This window comes from Macadamia integrifolia, chromosome 3, assembly GCF_013358625.1.
Source record: "Macadamia integrifolia cultivar HAES 741 chromosome 3, SCU_Mint_v3, whole genome shotgun sequence".
NCBI classification, from domain to species: Eukaryota; Viridiplantae; Streptophyta; class Magnoliopsida; order Proteales; family Proteaceae; genus Macadamia; species Macadamia integrifolia.
In genome coordinates, this window is record NC_056559.1 from 2,852,763 (window position 1) to 2,870,309 (window position 17,547).

The window sequence follows — 17,547 nt, forward strand, 5'->3', positions numbered from 1 at the left end:
AGGGGAGGGGGTGTTGTGATTTAAAATGGTAAAAAATGTACATGATTGAGAGTGGTATATTGTATTTGGTAGTTTTGTAAGCTCAAACCCCCAAAGTACCTAGTTCTGTAAAGGAAATCCGATAGTGGTAATCTTGTAGTTTTTCAAAATTTTGCATGGAGAAGTCAAATGTACGAATGTATAATATGACAACTAAACAATTATATGAAAATAGTTTTTATTTCCCGATTACACATTAACCCTAGTCATTGTGATGTATGCTCGTGTGAAGAATATGTTGGGAGGTTTAGAGGATCAAAATGGATCAAGACCCTCACAGTGACTAGAACACAAAGAAATCATAAATAGGAGATCAATGAACACACCTGTCGAGTGTAGGGTAGATTCAAGATCTCAGAAACAAGAGTCCCTTGTCGGTGGTGGAGTTGAATTACATAGAGAAGTCTGTTCGCTAAGGTCTTTTACAATCTTTCATCCTTGGAATTCTCTCTTTTGCACAAATTCTTGTGAGGGGAGTTAATGCTTTCCAAAATGTAAGGTATCTCGATTGCACAAACCATTAGCACTGTATATAGAGCCCCTAACCTTAATTTATTCCTACAATGAATAAAGCTAGAAATGTCTCACTTAGAGTGGGCCAATATAGTTATAGGCTTAATAGATCATCATGGATCGTTACGCCCCAAACCCAACAGATTAGCGACACTAGCAAATTTAAATGCTTTGGCTTTGAGGACAGAGAAACGCATGCATGAAATTAAACCATGGGCAAATGTAAATACATATAAAAAGAAATTAAGACTAAAAATAAATAAATATAAATCGCTTTGAACTTTGAATGAAGGGCGCGGCGGGGAGCAGCGAAGCTGGAAAGAGAAATTCGGAAGAAGATGGAGGCCATCCAAGAAGAAAAGTAGTGCTTTAATTCTGGGGAGATGGATTTCTGTTCTGCCGATGATAATGATGATAATTTGCAGCGTAGAAGTTGGAAATGAGATCGGGAAGGTCGACGTAATGTGCGGACGGGTTTCTGGTGTGGAGGAGTTGGAGGAGGTGCTGGAAAAGATCGATCTCACAGGCTATCCTGAGAGCTCCATTGTAGGAGTAGCCGAATTCTTCAACGGAGAAGTGGAGCAGGTTCACCAAGAGCCGGTGGTTCAGGTAATTGGCTTCCAGATCGAACTTGCAGGGAACGTCGTCCTTCCCCACGTACATTGATCAAATTAAAGTGATTTTCTATCTTAGGAGTGTGGCCTATATCAATTCTCTCTCTCTCTCTCTCTATCTCTTTCTTCCCTAAACAAATATAAAGATGCTTTTCATAAAGCATTGCCTGGATGTAGGAGATCCAGGCATCCAGCTCTCATCTTTGAGTGCACTGCTAGTCGCTACTCAGCTAGAGCCAAGAGATCGATGCCCTAAGAATTAATTTATGACTTGGTAGATAGAAGAGGTAAGAGAGAACGATGAGGGGGGTGGACTGTGGTGGCTGGAGGTGAGATGATTGATCATTGAACCCCCTAAATTTCCTCGCTTCCCGGCTGTTCCAGCCGGTGTGTCGGTCTACGCGCATTGAAACTTCGTTCCACTACGCTCTGTAAATTGAATCTTTCTTTTGGTCATTAAAAATTGCTTAATTTCCTCATATCAAGGTTAGTAAACTTTTCTCCCCTTCCTGTTTTACAGATTTGACCTGAAAACCAACATTTTCCCTAACCTTAAATAAATACTTTTTCGGGGATTGGGACAAAGACAATGAGATCTTATTATTTCTACAGAAGGAAGAAATATTTACTCGGCCAATGCCGGTCGGCCAGAGCCGTATCCATTAATGCCAGTTCACCACGGAAGAGTAACTGGCAAGCCATGTGACCGTGATTTTTTTTATAATTTTTGCAGGTAATCGTGAATTAATTAATATAAATACATGGGAAATTTACATTCACCTCCCCTTTCGTTTGACTTTATTATGTTCTCCCCTCGAGTTTCGTTTATTACATTTAAACCCACACAATCTAACATTGTTAGACTAATGTTAGTTCCGACGGTTCTTATCCTGCTGCTTTGGTGCCATTTTAGGGTTTGATCCAGACATGGTCGATGCCGGTATTGGTGTTGGATCGGGCTTCACAAGTTTAACTAAAGCACTATTAGAATCGGCTATTAGGGTTTTGGACTCATTAGAGAGAGATTTCTGGAGAGTTTTGGTTAGATTTCAGTATTGTGAATATAAGATTAGTTGGATTCACTGCATTTTCTAAGAAAAATCAGAAAACAATTCATTGCATTTTTTAAGAAAAACTAGAAAATGATTCACTGTATTTTCTATACTTTTCTTGAACCCTAGCCTCTACTCCATTGGGCTATGTTTACGGCCGCCGACGAGTTTTTTATGTTTGTAGGAATCAATAACGGTGGACAGAAGAAGAAGAAGGTAGTGATGGGTCATTTTATGAGGGATGAAAGGAGTATATAAGGGAGGGAGCAGATGGAGGAGTACAGGGAGGCCGCTACCCCCTTTAACTTCGCCTTTGAGAGGAAGAAAAGTGTTGAATAAGAAAAGTTGAATTCATTATGCATCTAATTGCAGTAACAACTATTGAAGCCAATCCAAAAATGTTGCAGAACTAATGATAGTGACCACAACAGATCACTTGGTAGGTGGTATGTGCACAATTCCCTTCTTTTTACCTATCGTGTAACAGAGTATAAGAAGGATGAGGAGTACAAGAAAAATGGAGAAAGTAAAAGATAATTGAGCAGTTGAGTTCTATCGTGGAATCCCTGCCACTTCTTCACAAGTAGATGGGTGATAATTCTTCGTGTATTTCGTCAACAATAAGGAATACACGTTAGTTATCATAACTACTCTCTTCCCCACTAATTAAGAGACCTAACACATTCCCAACACTTAAACAACCACACACGTTCCCATTCACACAACCTCACACGTTCCCATCATTTAAATAACTACTTCTACTTCCCACCATACAGCAACTACATCTTATCCCCATAACCTACATAATATCATAATTACCTCCACGTGTACAATACTCCCATATATCCCATGCCATGATAATACAATACCCAACCATGCACGTATCAGTAGGTTACCTAAAACTGAAGTTTCTCATTTTACTCTAGAAGGAATTCTTTTATGAGTGGAAGTTTAACTATATTACATTATTTTCACAGCCAAGAAACATATGCGCAGAGAGGCTTGGCTAAGAAACCACATTGTGTCTCCATGATAACGGATCAATAGATGAAAAAGTAAAGCTTAAAAAACATATCTTCAACCTTGGAATGATGATAGCTAAAGATGATTCAACATCATCACCAAAACATAGTGTAGTAAAATGATCAAACTTCATCGTGGAGGAGAAACAGAGCTCAAGGAAATCAGCCACAAGAATAAGGAAATCACATTGAGCTCTTTGTACTCCTCCATCTGCTCCCTCATCTATGTACTCTTCCATTCCTCATAATCTGACCCTCCACTACCTTCTTCTTTTTCTTCTTCTTTTGTCTTCCATCACTGATTCCTACAAATGCAAAATACTCGTCGGCCATTGTGAACAAAGACAAAGGGGCAGAGGCTAGGGTTCAAGATAAATTTAGGTTTTAGGGTTGAAGATGTTCAAAGGGTAAAATGGTCATTGAGTTAGGATGTTTTAGGTAAGGATATCATAAGGGTAAAATCGTCTTTTCATTTTCAAAAACTAATATTAATCTAACGGTGTTTGGTTGGATGGGTTTAAATGTAATAAACAAAACTCGAAGGAAAAAACGTAATAAAAACAAATGTGAGGGAGGTAGATGTAAATTTCCTTAAATACATATATAAGTGAATGAAGAAGGTACGTGGTGCTCTCTCTCTCTCTCCACTTTGTTCCTATGACCTATTATCAATTAATTAATCGTTAGAAATGAAACGGATGAAGATGATGGGTGATGTGTTGTAGTAAAACGGTTGAGTGGTCCCGTCAGTAAGGGTGTATCAAAATCAACCCAATCAAGAAGTTGGTTTGACTTTAATTTTGAAATTGAGACAGTTTAGTTAAACAGTTTAAGTCAATGATAAACCATCTAAATAAAAAATTAAGTATATATTAAACAGCTATTAAAAGAGCATATAACAATAAATAGTTCCATTCAATATTAAATTTATATCCATTTTGATAATTAAATAAAATTTTAAAGGTACGAAACTGTTTGGATAAAAAAATTAGAAAACCATTTATTAATGGCTTCAATTTCAATATTTGAAGCCTTTTATTAAACAGTTCGATTATGATTTTTCTTAAAAGAATTTGCATTAAAATGAATTATTTACACCAAAATCGAACCATTTAACATCATTACGGGTCAGAACTAACAAGTCATTTATGGAAAGCATAGTTTTAAAAACCAGATTGGTATCGGCTGAGACCGATCCTCGATCTGATCAATCCGATACCGATCTATCGGTAAAGTATAAAAGTAAAATGATGTAAAATATAACTTAAAAAGAAAAAAGGATAAATCTGACCCGATCCAAACTCGACCAGATCAGTATCGATTGAGATCCATCGAGAGTGGTGCGGGATGGAGAATGAATGAAAGAATGGGCTCCAAAGGTAACAGAAAAAGCATAGAGTAAGAAGAGAAATCTTAGAGAAATTGTTGACGAGGGAAGAAGCTAGCTTAAGGCTTTGTTCCCACTTCCTGTAGACAACTAAGACAAGCTAGCTGGAATAAAGCGCGTATAATCAGATCTGGGAGCGGGCCGGGAAAAGGAGCATTGGGTGTTTAAGACTTTTGTGTCTCAAATCCTAATTGATATTAATTTTGCATCCAAATTATATTATATTAATTTTAGGGCAAATTAAAGGGTGGGGGTGAAATCATCATTAAGACGTATTATTTTTATTATTTTTTTAATTTTTAAATTTTTTTCATAAAAACATTTTTTATTGCGTTTGCTATCATTTATGCCAATTATGTCATTACCAAAAAATAAAAAAAAAAACCGTATGTGTTATTGTTAAAAATTAATTTTCTCATTAAAGCCTTGAAATTTAAGAAACACGTGGCATACGTTCCGTTGCCCAAAAAAAACGCCATACGTTCCTAAATCAAGGTAAAAATGTCATTCAATTTCTGTTATAAAGAAGCACGCACAGAAGGGAAAAAAAAGGAGCAGCAACCTTCACGACAGCTAGAGCGTAGCGGGAGTTCGGGTTTTGCTCAAGGCAAAGAACAGGCGAATGGTGGATTGGTGCCTTTCTCTCTCTCTAATCCCTTTTCTTCTTTTCGTTAATTTTCGTTTTATATCTTTCATCTTCCGGGTAGTGGCGAGAGATAAAGAAGAAGCAGATGAGCCAGAGAGGCTGAAGGAACCTTTGGTTTCTCCTTATCAGAGGTCAATCAAATTCGGGAAGGAGAGATTAGACGTTGGAATATTTTAATAGTTTTGACAATTGAAGATTCAAAATATTACGTTGTTTCATCAAAGTGTGTATTGAAGAGGTTTGTCTCTTCTTAAGCACTTAAGTGATCAATAGCTGTGACTATTGGAAGGTATGTCTGAATGATCAACAGAAATGTATTATGGAAGAGACATGGCTTTTGAAAACACTCATTGGAAGTGTCACTTCCTCTTCTATATAAAGTATGACAATTCTTACTTAAAAGAGGTATTTTGATTTTCTCTATTATTCTTTTGAACTATTGAATCTAGCCTTAATCTCCCAAAGGATCATAGTCTCTATACAATCAGATAAAGATCAGTAGTGGTTGTTTTATCTTGGAGGTAAATGGCAAGAATTCCTTATTATACTAATGTAGGGGACATTTCAAACCTAAATGAGAGTATCTATTTGTGATACGACTCAACCTGTTTGGTTGGTTGACTTCAACAATCTGTGCCAATCTTCTTCATCAATTCATCTTACCCCAACTAAAGAGTGCATCTTAACAATATCGGTGGTCATGTAATTCTCAACATTAGATACCTATTTCTAACAACAGAGAAAACTCAATGCAGTTGCATAGGTTCTGTTTTTAGGTGCACTGTTTTGAGTTCGTATCTGTTAATAGATGTGATGAAAGCTCTGATTGTTTTGTTTCCGTTCTTAGTTGTCTTCCCTTCCTGGATTCGATCTTTTGAAGCGAAGATCATTGATTTGGGTGACGTGTTGAGCCACCTTTAGAACCTTGCGAAATTTGGCATCCAGGGGTGTCTAAAATATACAGAGGGGATGGTGGAGAATTTAGGGGGAGCAAGTGATACCTATACTTTATCAAAAAAAAAAAAGTGATACCTATCAACGATGCATTGTGCTAAGCCTAGCACATTGGCCGAGTGACACCTAAACCGGGTCGTTCCTAATAAGAAATAACACAAAAACGAGAGAGAGAGAGAGAGAGAGGGGGGGGGGGTCCAAAACATTGATTAAGAAATTATGAGAAACTGGGCCACGTTAATAATTAAGAAATGTAATATCAAAAAAAAAAAAAAAGAGCAGCCCAATGAAATATCAGATTTTACAGCCCCCCCATCCCCATCACCTCTTCACCCCGTTGCGATTCCAGATGGCTTCAAAATCCTAAATCACACCAAAAAATTATAAAAAATGAAAATTAACTATTACACAAAACAAATGGGCAAGGCAAAAAGAAATGGAATTCTTTTTGACAACTGCTACACATCTACAATATAAATGGTTGCTTGAAGGTGTCATGGGATTATCTCCATCCATGCAGGTACCTCTACTTCTGGTGGTGTTGTACGATTAATGAAGCTTAAGGGCCGCAGATGGTTAAGTCAAAGCTGAATATTACTTTCGTTCCAAGAGGATCTCCAACTTAAACTTTAGATTCACTAAGCTCAATATCCTTAACAGGGTTACTCTCGACTCCATCTTTCAACAGTCTTATGTCCTCTTCCGTCAGACTCTCTTTCATGTAAGGTATCATCTTGGCATTAGCCTGCTTCTCAACCTCCACTGCCCAACTGTATATTACCATCCCCAGGACCGCAAGAGCCATACCAAGAATGTTCTTAAATGTCAGTTCCGAGTCAAAGAGCAGCCATCCCAACGTGAGGACACAAACAGTTTTCATGTGACCTAACACCTGGAAAGAGACAGCTGAGAAGCGTCCAATGCAGAGGTACTGGCTCACATTGCAGAATACTGCTAGGGTGCATGAGAGGAGTATGAAGAACTGCAAATATTCCAATCATATAAATTAGGAAAAACTGAAGAAAACTCTATTCCTCTTTTATGATTTAAAAAAAAAAAAAATTCAGAAATATAACACGGAATCTTCCAAATGGTAGCTCAAAAGGGCTCCACACTTTAGCAATGAAACCAGCAAGGCTGTAAAAAATTTCCATAATGAATGCAATGTGGGAAGAGGAATACTAGCACTGGGAAGGGTTCTTTACGAAACCCGATAACCCAGCTGCACAGGGACCTTTAGTTGTAGATCCTGTCTATTAGGAAGTCCTTTTTATTAAAAAAGAAAAAAAAAAAAGTATGGATAAGCCACATCATCCCACCTGTGGCCTCAACTCAGAGAAGTCACCTAACAAGAAATCTATGGCACCACCTAAACATATAATGAAGCACGGGTGATGCAAATCACTTAAAGCTACAACAATACATGAATGGAAACCCAACACATGGCCACCCCCAATCTGATGGTTTATAAGATGATCTTATTGCTCTGATTTTATTTACATTACTATGAAGAAAGCATCATATAACAGCATGGTAGACAAGATCAATTTGCACTATATGAAAATGGGATGCAACAAACACAACATAGGGCTCTTGTTTTCTGCACGGCCTACTTAGGAAAGCCATCCTTTACAGCCGTGTTATCTTCCATGAGGCAGATCAAGTAGGTCACAAATTCTATAGATATGTAGAGCCCTGGTTCACTTTGTGCGCATGTCAAGTTGTAGCCCAAAAGGAGTTGGCCATGTAAGCTTTAACAATCCACAGAAAAAAAATATCTTCTAAAAATGGCTGCGAACAAATGGGCAGCTAAAAATATTACGGAAAATCCCAATAAATGGAGGGGTATATGATTGAATATAGATCTGGAATTTATCACTTGGGCAATCCAACAATGCCTTATCTATCCAATGGTGAGATTTGCCACATCACCCTTCCATGCGGTACAATTAGGTGGACCACATAATAGTCAAGCCTCCTTATTGGCAAAGAACCTTTTGCCAAATATCATCTGTAATCTAACCACACTAGGAGCCATTGCTTAGAGGAATGGTAAGAGGTTCAGGCTGCCAGGGCAAATGCCCAGGTTCAAGTCTTAAGGGCGGCCACTTTGTGCAAAAATGCCAAAGCTTAGGACCAACTCCAAACTCACCCCTCCCAGGACCCTGCATAGGTAGGACCAGCGCTGGGTAATGGCCCTTTTTATGGAACTGAGTGGAATGGTCACTATCAAATTGCTACAAAAATTCTATATTATCAATATAGGTAAAAGAGCTCCACCATGTACATACCAGCTCGGCAGCTTGATATCAAAGCCTTAGAATGGATCAGTGTGTGGAGCGATTGAAGGGAGAAATAAGTTCACTCAATGAGGGGGCAACAACAAATCTTGTCAAAGCTGGAAAGTCAACAACAGTCATTGGGAAAGATTGGTGAGATGTTCGAATATTGTCTACACATCACCCGACCTAGGTAGAGGGTGAAATGGGGGAAAATTTCTAAGCCCCAACTTCGAGTCTTGAAATACCGAGAACCCCTTTGCACAACACTCCAACACGCATCACTAACTCCCAGCCATGGTTTAAGATATCGGCAAGATCTAGCCCGCTAATATCTCATTTTTTCAAAAAGGCGAGACGAGATGCATGGCTAGGTATGAATTGTACAAAAACTTGACCGAGATCTCGCCAAATCTCGCCTGTCTCGCTTTTCTCTCTACTTTTTTAAGAAAAAATACTAAGGAGCAAGGATTTTGGTGCTTTTGCTTGAGGATCTCCATTCCTACACTCATTGAAGAGTAGAGAATATTGCCTCCTCATCCACATTTGGTGTTACTTTTCTTCTTAAGAACCATTTTAGATTAAAAAAAAAAATTCTCAAACACATTTTTTCATGGAAACACCATCAATAGCGGTTGGTTTATATATATATATATATATATGCATATCATACTGATCTATGGTTTCATGGAGGGTAATAATTTTTCTTTTTTAAATATTTTTTTTTGTTTAAATAAATGATGCATATAACACTAACCTTCTGTAGTCATGTGGCTTATCTTATGTCATTTCAAATTTTCCATGTATGTGAATGTGACTCATCAGTCATCAATGTTAATTGTTAAATAATTAAGTAATTATCTATGATGTCTTTTAAATTATTATGATTATATTTTGTCATGTGTTGATTGTAGAATGTGGATTGTGGAATAGAGCATACTAGCTTAGGGTCTGAAGATGCAGAGACTATTTACATAGGGTACGAAGTCAAAGTACTAGGTTTGATTTTTAAAAAACTGATATTTCCATTGAGTTTAGAAAATCTAAAATAGGGTAAATACCAAGTTTCATGGGCCACAAAGACCATATGGCCACCGAGACCAACCACCGAGTCGACCAGAGAAAAAATTCATGATCTCGGCGAGATCTTGCCAAATCTCTCTTTTTTGGATCAGTAAGATAGAGGGCGAGAGCGATATCTTAGACCTTGCTCCCAATAGGCCTACCTTCCAAAAATGGTGAAGCTGGATTTTTCAAGATACAATGAAGAGGAGGATACGATGAGTTGCGCATGTTGAGCAATTTTTTGAGTTCTATGAAACACCTAAGGAGAAACGGGTTGCCCTGGTGTCCTTCCCCCTTGAAGGGGATGCTCAGTTGTGGTACCAGTTAAAGGACGACCTTTTGTAATGGTCTCCCCGCACGTTTTGGTTGTACCCCACTCTAGGATTTTTTCACAAGCTCGCCAAGTTGCAATAGACAAGTTCTGTCCATGATTACCAAGCCAAATTCGAGATAATTTTATCTAAGGTATGTCAAATTCCATCAAACTGGCAGATCAACTACTTTGTTAGCAAGCTTCAAGACACTATCAAGGCCAATGTTCTAGCCGCACAACAACTCTCGCTAACACCATTGGGTTAGCACAGTTGTTTAAAGCCAAGGACATTTCACAGAGGCATGTTGACCCACCAATTGAGCAGCTAAGAAGGGTTACCTCCTTGCCTATTAAACACCTGACGGTGAACGAAATGCAAGAGTGGAGGGCCAAGAGCCTCTATTACAATTGTAACTAATGTTTCGTACCTGGACACCGGTGTAAGAAGCTATTCTTAATCAAAGGGTGTATAACGTAGACGAGGAAGAAGAACTACCTTGGGAGAATGGAGACCAAGCGGTTTCAATTTCCTGATCTTGGTCTTGAGTACAAGACCAAATTCAAGGAGGAACATGATACGTGCATGAGTTGCATGCCACATATAGATCCTTGTTGGCATAGTAGTTATTTTATTAATTCTATTTGTTGCTTATGTTTATTGTTAATGCCATGTTCTTGTCATTATGATCACATGTGTGATATCATATGGAAAATTACAGTTGTGTAGGAGTTGTTGCAAGTGGTGTAAGGTGTTCGTTGGAGTAACGTAAGAGAGGTAATAGGAGAGAAGTGGGTATGACTACTGTTGTATTGTAGGGATTAATATCTTTGTTTAAATAGTGAAACTATGAAGAATCTTATCCATTTTCTACTCGTTGAGTAGGGAGGCAGTGGTTTCCTCTATAGAGCCACAATCCAACAAAACTATTTCTTTTTCAAGGTTTCTTGAATCCATATTCTTCCCAAATTTACCTTATCAACATAGGTAAGAGAGGTTTCGCCACGTATATGCCATATAAGGTGCATATGCTACTAGTAGTCAGTAGGAAAAAATCTCTAGTTCATGGCTTCAATCATCTCAGCCAAGTAGTGACTAATCCAATGCCTTAAGTCCAAATTTGTTGTTGGTGCTCGATCCACCAGACTCGAGTAGTTCCTTTCAGCTTAGCCTCTGCAAATAAGATCGTTCTGGTCCCAGTCAACCCATGCCATCTGAAAAAGATCTCCAAACTAAGCCTAGTCAAGGTACTGCTCTGGGTGGTTATCCCCTTAAAAATCAAGGACATCCAGCTTCGATCCTCTTTCCACTCCATATTCATCATACCAACCAACTGCATATGGTGGTGGTGGTGGTGGTGGTGGTGTTGGTGGTGGCAGTGGCGGTGGCATAACATGAGACGGATTCTCTAGGATGGAGTTGGAAGAATCCCTAGATTGAATAGAAGATTTTCATTTATCAAAAGCCACAAGTCGGTCAATAAAACCTTGTATGGATATTATCATAGTAAGGATGGAACTGATAGTTGCGGTGAGGATATCGACACGCTCAGTGAGGGTGTCGATTTTTTGCATCGGTTTCCCCTTTATAGAAGTTGAACTGTTGGAGAATCTTACTATTGGCCACCATAATGCACTATTGTTGGTGACAACAGAGATCTATAAGGGGGGAATTTTGGAAAAATAAAATAGGACTTAAAAGAGGAATAAAGAAAAAAGGGGGTGGGTAATATTGAAAGTAGAGGACACAAGGAAAATAACAATAAAAGAGGGGGATTGAGGGTATTTTGGAAGTCATAAAGGGAGGGGTATTAGGGTCAAGTCGCACAAAGGGGAAGGCATCGAAAAAAAAAGGAGGGTTATTATGCCCACAAAGGTCATCTTCAACCTCAGTCTAGTGAAACTCAAACTCGACCAATAAAGAAGGTGTGGCGACAAAGAGGGAGGGACTTATCGTGGGTGAAAAGGTGGGTCATCTTTGAACACTAGAGACGGAAAACAACAGAGGATTGTGTTTTGAGTTCAACAAAGCGCTTCCGACTCCCGAAATCTGGTACACCGAAGGGTAGGAATCGATGCTACAACAACAATCTTGATACCTAGGTATAAGTTGTCCTATTTCTCTCTCACTCTCTTCTTCTTTTAGTTATTTATTTGTTTATTTATTTATTTTTACGGAACCCCCAAAAGGGGGCTGATCGATGTCACAGGAGAAAGGGAGGGCGGTGAAGAGAGTTGTCTATGAGAATCGAAAGGATGGGTGGGGGTTGCTACAGGAGTCAAGAGGGAGGGGTTGTCTATGGGAATTGATGTCATAGGGAAAGGAAGATAAGGGGGTAGGGGTGTTGTTGCAATGCTAGAGTTGGGAGAGGAGGATTGTTGCGGGGGTTTTTTTTCACTACTGGTGTCGTTATGGTAGAAAAATAACTGGAAAAGAGAAAACAGGGAAGAAGAAAGAAGAAATATAAAACTGCAGGGGAAGTAGGGGTAACGTACATGAGGAAGGAAGAGAGAGGTCGATGGGGTCTTTCGGCTCTGATTCCAAATTGGTGGAAGGCCGATTAGGGAAGAGGAGAAAAATCTGAGAAGAAACTCAAAGTTACGGTGCGGAAGAGAGCACACACATTCACACACTTATATGGAGCAACCCAATCAATTTGCTACTGCAATCATGTTTTCCAATATTGGGTACATGCAATTTTTATTTTATGCAATCCAACTCTATCTCCTATTCCTGTGTATCCTACCCAAAGCAAATAAGAAGACGCAAAATTTAACCAAACTACTTCCAGCCCTTATTAGACCAAAAATCCAGGTTGGAGCGGTTCCATTTAGGGTTTGGGTTCCCAAAGCTGGTCATGCTAGTCCAACCAGTCAAGTGCTACTGTATCACTTGTGATGATTCCAAGATTGGGGTATTGGTGATGATTCCAGCCCTGCAGATCAGGTGGTGAATCTTTTCTATTTTAATTTCAATTTCAATTTTGTTCATCCCTATCAAATCCTTATTTTTAAAACTGTTTTTAAATTCCCATCTTTCCATCGAAGTCTAGTTTCCTACTTCAACTTGGATCTCTCCAAATCTCTTGTTTTAAAACTGATCTCTGAATTTTGATTTCATATTTATGTTCTGCTATTAGTTCCAAGTCTTGTAATGGTTTCAAAATCTGACTTTCCAATTAATACTAGAAAACCGATTGCAACAAGGTTTTGTTAAATACTCAGACTTCTGAATCAGTTTTGGTTGTTCACTTCCTACAATATATTATCACTTATTCAATTGTTAAAGCCTAAATAATCATTGGTTTGACCCCCCATTTTGACCATTGATTCTACAGTTGTTGAGTTGTCCATCCCCAAGTAGGATTACTCCATAATTAAGAATCTAAACCACAAATTCCAGTGACACATTGCAGGACTGATCCCCAGTTCATAATAGACATTCAACCAGAATTTAAGCATAATCAAACAAGTTCTCTGTGACTAAGGACACCCCCACCCCATGTGAAAACCCAAAAAATTCACCCCCTGTTTATGCCCATATGTGCCCCCTCATTGGCCTCCATGCCAGCGAATCTTTTCCCCTAAACAATAATATGTGATAGGTTATTCAACTATATGGTGAAGAATTTACGTACAGCTAAATGGACAAAGATAGAAAAAGGAGAAGGGGAAGAGCATTTACTTACAATTGCACCCGAAGACAACTTATAGTTTGATATGAAGCGGCCATTAAGATAGTAATCAATGAAAGGACCAAGCACAAGAAGAGAAAGGGCTTGTATGGGAGCAGTCTTGCTCAACAACTCAAAAGATCCGATCGAGTACTTCTTCTGTAAGGAACCAATTGACTGCACCACAAAGAGAAGCATTAGAAGTTTAGAACATAAATGTGCATTAAAGTTCCAAGAAGACATGATTAAAATTACAACAACAACAACAAAAACAACAGCAGCAGCAACAACTCAGCCTTATCCCAACTAAATGGGGTCGGCTACATGGATACCTGCCCTCCAATCAGCTCTATTCGACATCATACTTGATACAAGGCCTAAGCTATACATGCCTTCCTCACCACTTCTCCTAAGGTCATTACTCATGCAACGTTAAGTAAGAGAAATGGTAATTTGACCACTACATAGAAGAGTGATCAAATTTTATTATAGTATTTTCCCAGTTGTAAGATATGCATGTCTTTCCGTCATCATGAATTTCATGCAGATCCATTATGCCCCTCAAAAACTAACCAAGTTATTGCATTAGAACTTGACACGTGTGCTCGTGTTGGACACCCACCCACACACATACAGAAGAAACTATTAAATCTTCATAAAGCTGCATTTAAGTTAGATTGAGCCTTGAAAGATGGCCATGTTCCTAAAATACGGACGTGACTATTGATAATGGCACATTTAGGAAATCTCATATAAAAAAGTACAGAGTAGTATACACAAGTAAAATGATTCTGCAAGTATACCAATGCTTTCAAAAGTGAAACAACACGAGAGAAAATTGATGGCACAATCTGGATAAAAGTAATAAATGATACCCCTTACCAAGTCACCAATGCATCAGATCAACCCCAAAAGAGCCTACGGTTAAAAAATTTTAAATATTTATTTATAAAATAATTCAAGCGAACACTCACAATTTGTTGCAAGGATGTAGAAAAGACAGCTACACAAGCACAAATGAAACCCTTAGCATTAACTTTTACATCCGTTACTGTGCAGACACCTACACCAACAACAACCACCACCACTGCCATCTTCACTTCCCTTGAGTAGTGTTTGCTATGAAGAATCCACTCCATCACACAAACAACAGGAATCATGCTCAGCTTTGAAATCTACAGGCCAAAATAACAATTGAGATAAAACACAATGACAAAGAAAGATAATTGGTGCAACAAACCAAATTACTAAGATAAAGGGGTGGGGGAGGAAGTAAAAGGAACATATTCATACCTGATAAAACCCCACAGAGTTTAGCATGAGACTTAAGTTCATCCCTGTGATAGACATATTGGCAACAACTGAGAACCAAAGAAGCTCCCACATAGGTACATGTTTTGAGGTGGAGTAACCAGTAGCATTTGATACCAAACCAACCAGTGCAGTAACAGCGAAGTGGAACCCAGTTAAGGTTGTGGCTGGGGAGAAGATCATGTTGATCAAAATAGATAAGAAACAATCAAAGAGCACAAGTTTGCAGCTGCAATGTACAACAGAATGAAGATAACACAAAATTGTCCACATAATCAGATAAATATAGCTTTTAAATCATGCTTTGATGAGCTCCCTTGACCAAATTCTTTATTTGTAAAATTCATGATATTTTTCTTCAAAAGATGAGGCAAAAACCATGGAGCAGATAAATACTGACTTAAGAGTCCTCTTCAGTCCAGAACAAAATAGAGATTTTGGATAGATTAAAAATCCATAAAGTCATACTTAAATACCGATCTCAAGAAGTGAGATAAGATCCAATGTGTAGCTTATAAAAAAAAATGCATCTAATATAAAGGAATTAGCAAGTAAATACAAAGAAAAAGGTACAAATCTTTTCCAGAACACCAACAGAAAATAAGAAAATGCAGGAATTGAAGAAATGCAAAAAGATTGGTATTCAAGTACGTAACAGATTCAAGAAATCCCAATAAATTCATGGTTCAAAAGGCCCACAAATGAAGGATCTACAGCCGAGTAGAACCAAAGACGCCCCAAGGCAAAGTTCTGCAGAAACCAACGTTAGTTCAACGGAAATATGGCTAAAAAATAAACAAATAAGATGGAATTAATAGGCTGTAAGTATTAGTACGAAGAATGCATCCGATTGACGCTAACAGAAGATGATATCAGTATCTTATAATCAATTTAAAGGGGGAAAAAGACAAAGACGCAAGGTACTGAAGCGAAAACATTACTTGCATAAATAGAATTTGATAAAAAATAAAAAAAATAAAAAAAAAAACCCAAAAATCCTCTGAATTGACATAGAAGTAGGGATCCAAGAAAACGAAAGAGTAGGAAATCATAAAACAGATTAAAAGTAAGGAAAAGCAGATAGCATGAAATAATTGATGGGCAGAAACAGCCAGAAGCTTTCCTCTCTTTCAAGAGGAGAGCAAAGAGGATCAACAAAATGTAGCATAAGAGGCTGAGGTGAGCAGGAATTGGTATGCAACGTGATCTACACAAGGAGATCGATAATTGTAGAGTGCATTAGAAAGCATGAAAAGGGTAACAACCGGTAACACCATTATCCAGTTCAATTTCAGTAAAATTCACAACAGATATGAGCAATTCCAATTAATTCACGGTTCAATACATGGATGCCGAGACAATTAAAAAAGCAGAAATTCGGCATCATTGAGAATAATAAGATTTAGATCCTCAGATCTGGGAGAAAGAGACTGACCGAAGGTGAAACTGTAACCGTTGGGGGACATGAGCTGCTTGTTGGCCATGATAATGCCGACGGAGCTGACGACGTTCATCGCCCAAGCACCGACATCAGATACCGGCGACGATTTCTTCTCACCCTCCATCCTCTCCCCAATTCCCAAAGAAAGAGAGGGAAGAAGAAAAGAGAAACAAAAAGCCTAAAAAGGAGAAGGGTCGGCCTCGGCTTCGGCTACGAAGAAACCACGAAGATGCAAGCGGAAACAATGAGACACAGAAGAGGAAGAGAGAGGAAGAGAGAGAAAGAGAAGCTGAGTCGGGTATCTCGTCCTTGCCTCTCTTTTTTTTCTTTCCCCCTATTTTTCTGCTCTGCGTGTACAAAGGTGAAAAAAAATCCGAAATAGGATTTTGAGGACCGGGCGGCGGGGTTGTCACGCTTTGTTTCCTCGCTGGCTCCCCACGTTCTCCATGGTTGTATACTTGTATTATATATTTATATCCCTTCCTCACCTTCACTTCAGCCTAATTGCTCCTCTCTCTCACACAACTTTTTCCCATCCCTCTATCCGTACTAATTTAATTAATTAATTAATACAACTTACTATTCTGAAAAATTTATTGCGAACTCGCCTCTCTTTATTTTCTATAAAAAGAGGCGGTAAAAAAGGGATTTCCCTGAAACACAATTGAATCAGTGATTGACCATTTTCCATTGAGGGTGCAGTGTAGGTAGCCGTGTAGTCGAATTCACCAGCTACGCCTTTATTTCTGACTCTTTTATTTGTCTACTCTCTATTTCAATTCGTTCCAACCGACAGTTTGAGTGCCGACGCTCTAGGAGTGAGTGAATAAATGTTTGTGAACGAAGAAACATCGTCTGCTTTCATCCCCGTTAAGTTCTCTTCTTCGCTCCCTGATCCCTCCCTCCCTAAAGTTTATTGGGTTCCTTTTCTTAATGACTAAATTTCTTAGAGTTGAATTTATTTAGGAATTTGGAATTTCTGATCTCAGTCAAGAATCAAGACTATCTGAATTTTTTCCCCCTTTTTATGCTAGAAGACTACCTGATTTTTATTTATTTATTTATTTATTTTTCTTTAGGTTGGAAGACTACCTGATTCACTTGAATCAAATTATGTAGACATGTAAGCCAATGGCATTTCGGTTCTACGAAAACGTGTCGGCGGGCCTAACCTATTCTTTATGGTGAAAGTTTACTTCACCCACCCCTACTCTATACTCTACGAAATCGCTTATCGTTC

The 17,547-nt window shown here is 38.5% G+C and overlaps 2 protein-coding genes across 3 annotated transcripts; both read right to left on the minus strand.

Moving 5' to 3' along the window:
* Nucleotides 1-921: 921 nt before the first annotated feature.
* Nucleotides 922-1,563, minus strand: LOC122073700 (auxin-responsive protein SAUR72-like). Its single transcript, XM_042638324.1, has one exon. The coding sequence runs from the start codon at nucleotides 1,213-1,215 to the stop codon at nucleotides 922-924; it is 294 nt and encodes a 97-aa protein (XP_042494258.1). The 5' UTR covers nucleotides 1,216-1,563.
* Nucleotides 1,564-6,608: 5,045 nt separating this feature from the next.
* Nucleotides 6,609-16,761, minus strand: LOC122074566 (UDP-rhamnose/UDP-galactose transporter 2). Of its 2 annotated transcripts, none has more exons than XM_042639442.1 (5): nucleotides 16,302-16,761; nucleotides 14,849-15,033; nucleotides 14,530-14,730; nucleotides 13,571-13,732; nucleotides 6,609-7,209 (listed from the first exon to the last, which is right to left on the minus strand). In XM_042639442.1, exons 1-5 carry the CDS (start codon nucleotides 16,429-16,431, stop codon nucleotides 6,850-6,852), a joined length of 1,038 nt encoding a protein of 345 aa, XP_042495376.1. In that variant the 5' UTR covers nucleotides 16,432-16,761; the 3' UTR covers nucleotides 6,609-6,849. The 2 variants fall into 2 exon arrangements, with proteins under 2 accessions (XP_042495376.1, XP_042495377.1); XM_042639443.1 differs by having other exon boundaries at nucleotides 14,849-15,095; nucleotides 16,302-16,440.
* Nucleotides 16,762-17,547: the final 786 nt, after the last annotated feature.

Excerpts from the sequence above, each read along its gene's own strand:
- LOC122073700 (XM_042638324.1), bottom strand. The coding sequence starts at position 1,215 with ATGTACGTGGGGAAGGACGACGTTCCCTGCAAGTTCGATCTGGAAGCC.
- LOC122074566 (XM_042639442.1), bottom strand. The coding sequence starts at position 16,431 with ATGGAGGGTGAGAAGAAATCGTCGCCGGTATCTGATGTCGGTGCTTGG. Across the intron at positions 15,034-16,301 it reads CGGTTACAGTTTCACCTTCG|CCACAACCTTAACTGGGTTC; the intron begins GTCAGTCTCTTT and ends TCTTCTCCCCAG. Across the intron at positions 14,731-14,848 it reads ACTCTGTGGGGTTTTATCAG|ATTTCAAAGCTGAGCATGAT; the intron begins GTATGAATATGT and ends TTTGGCCTGTAG.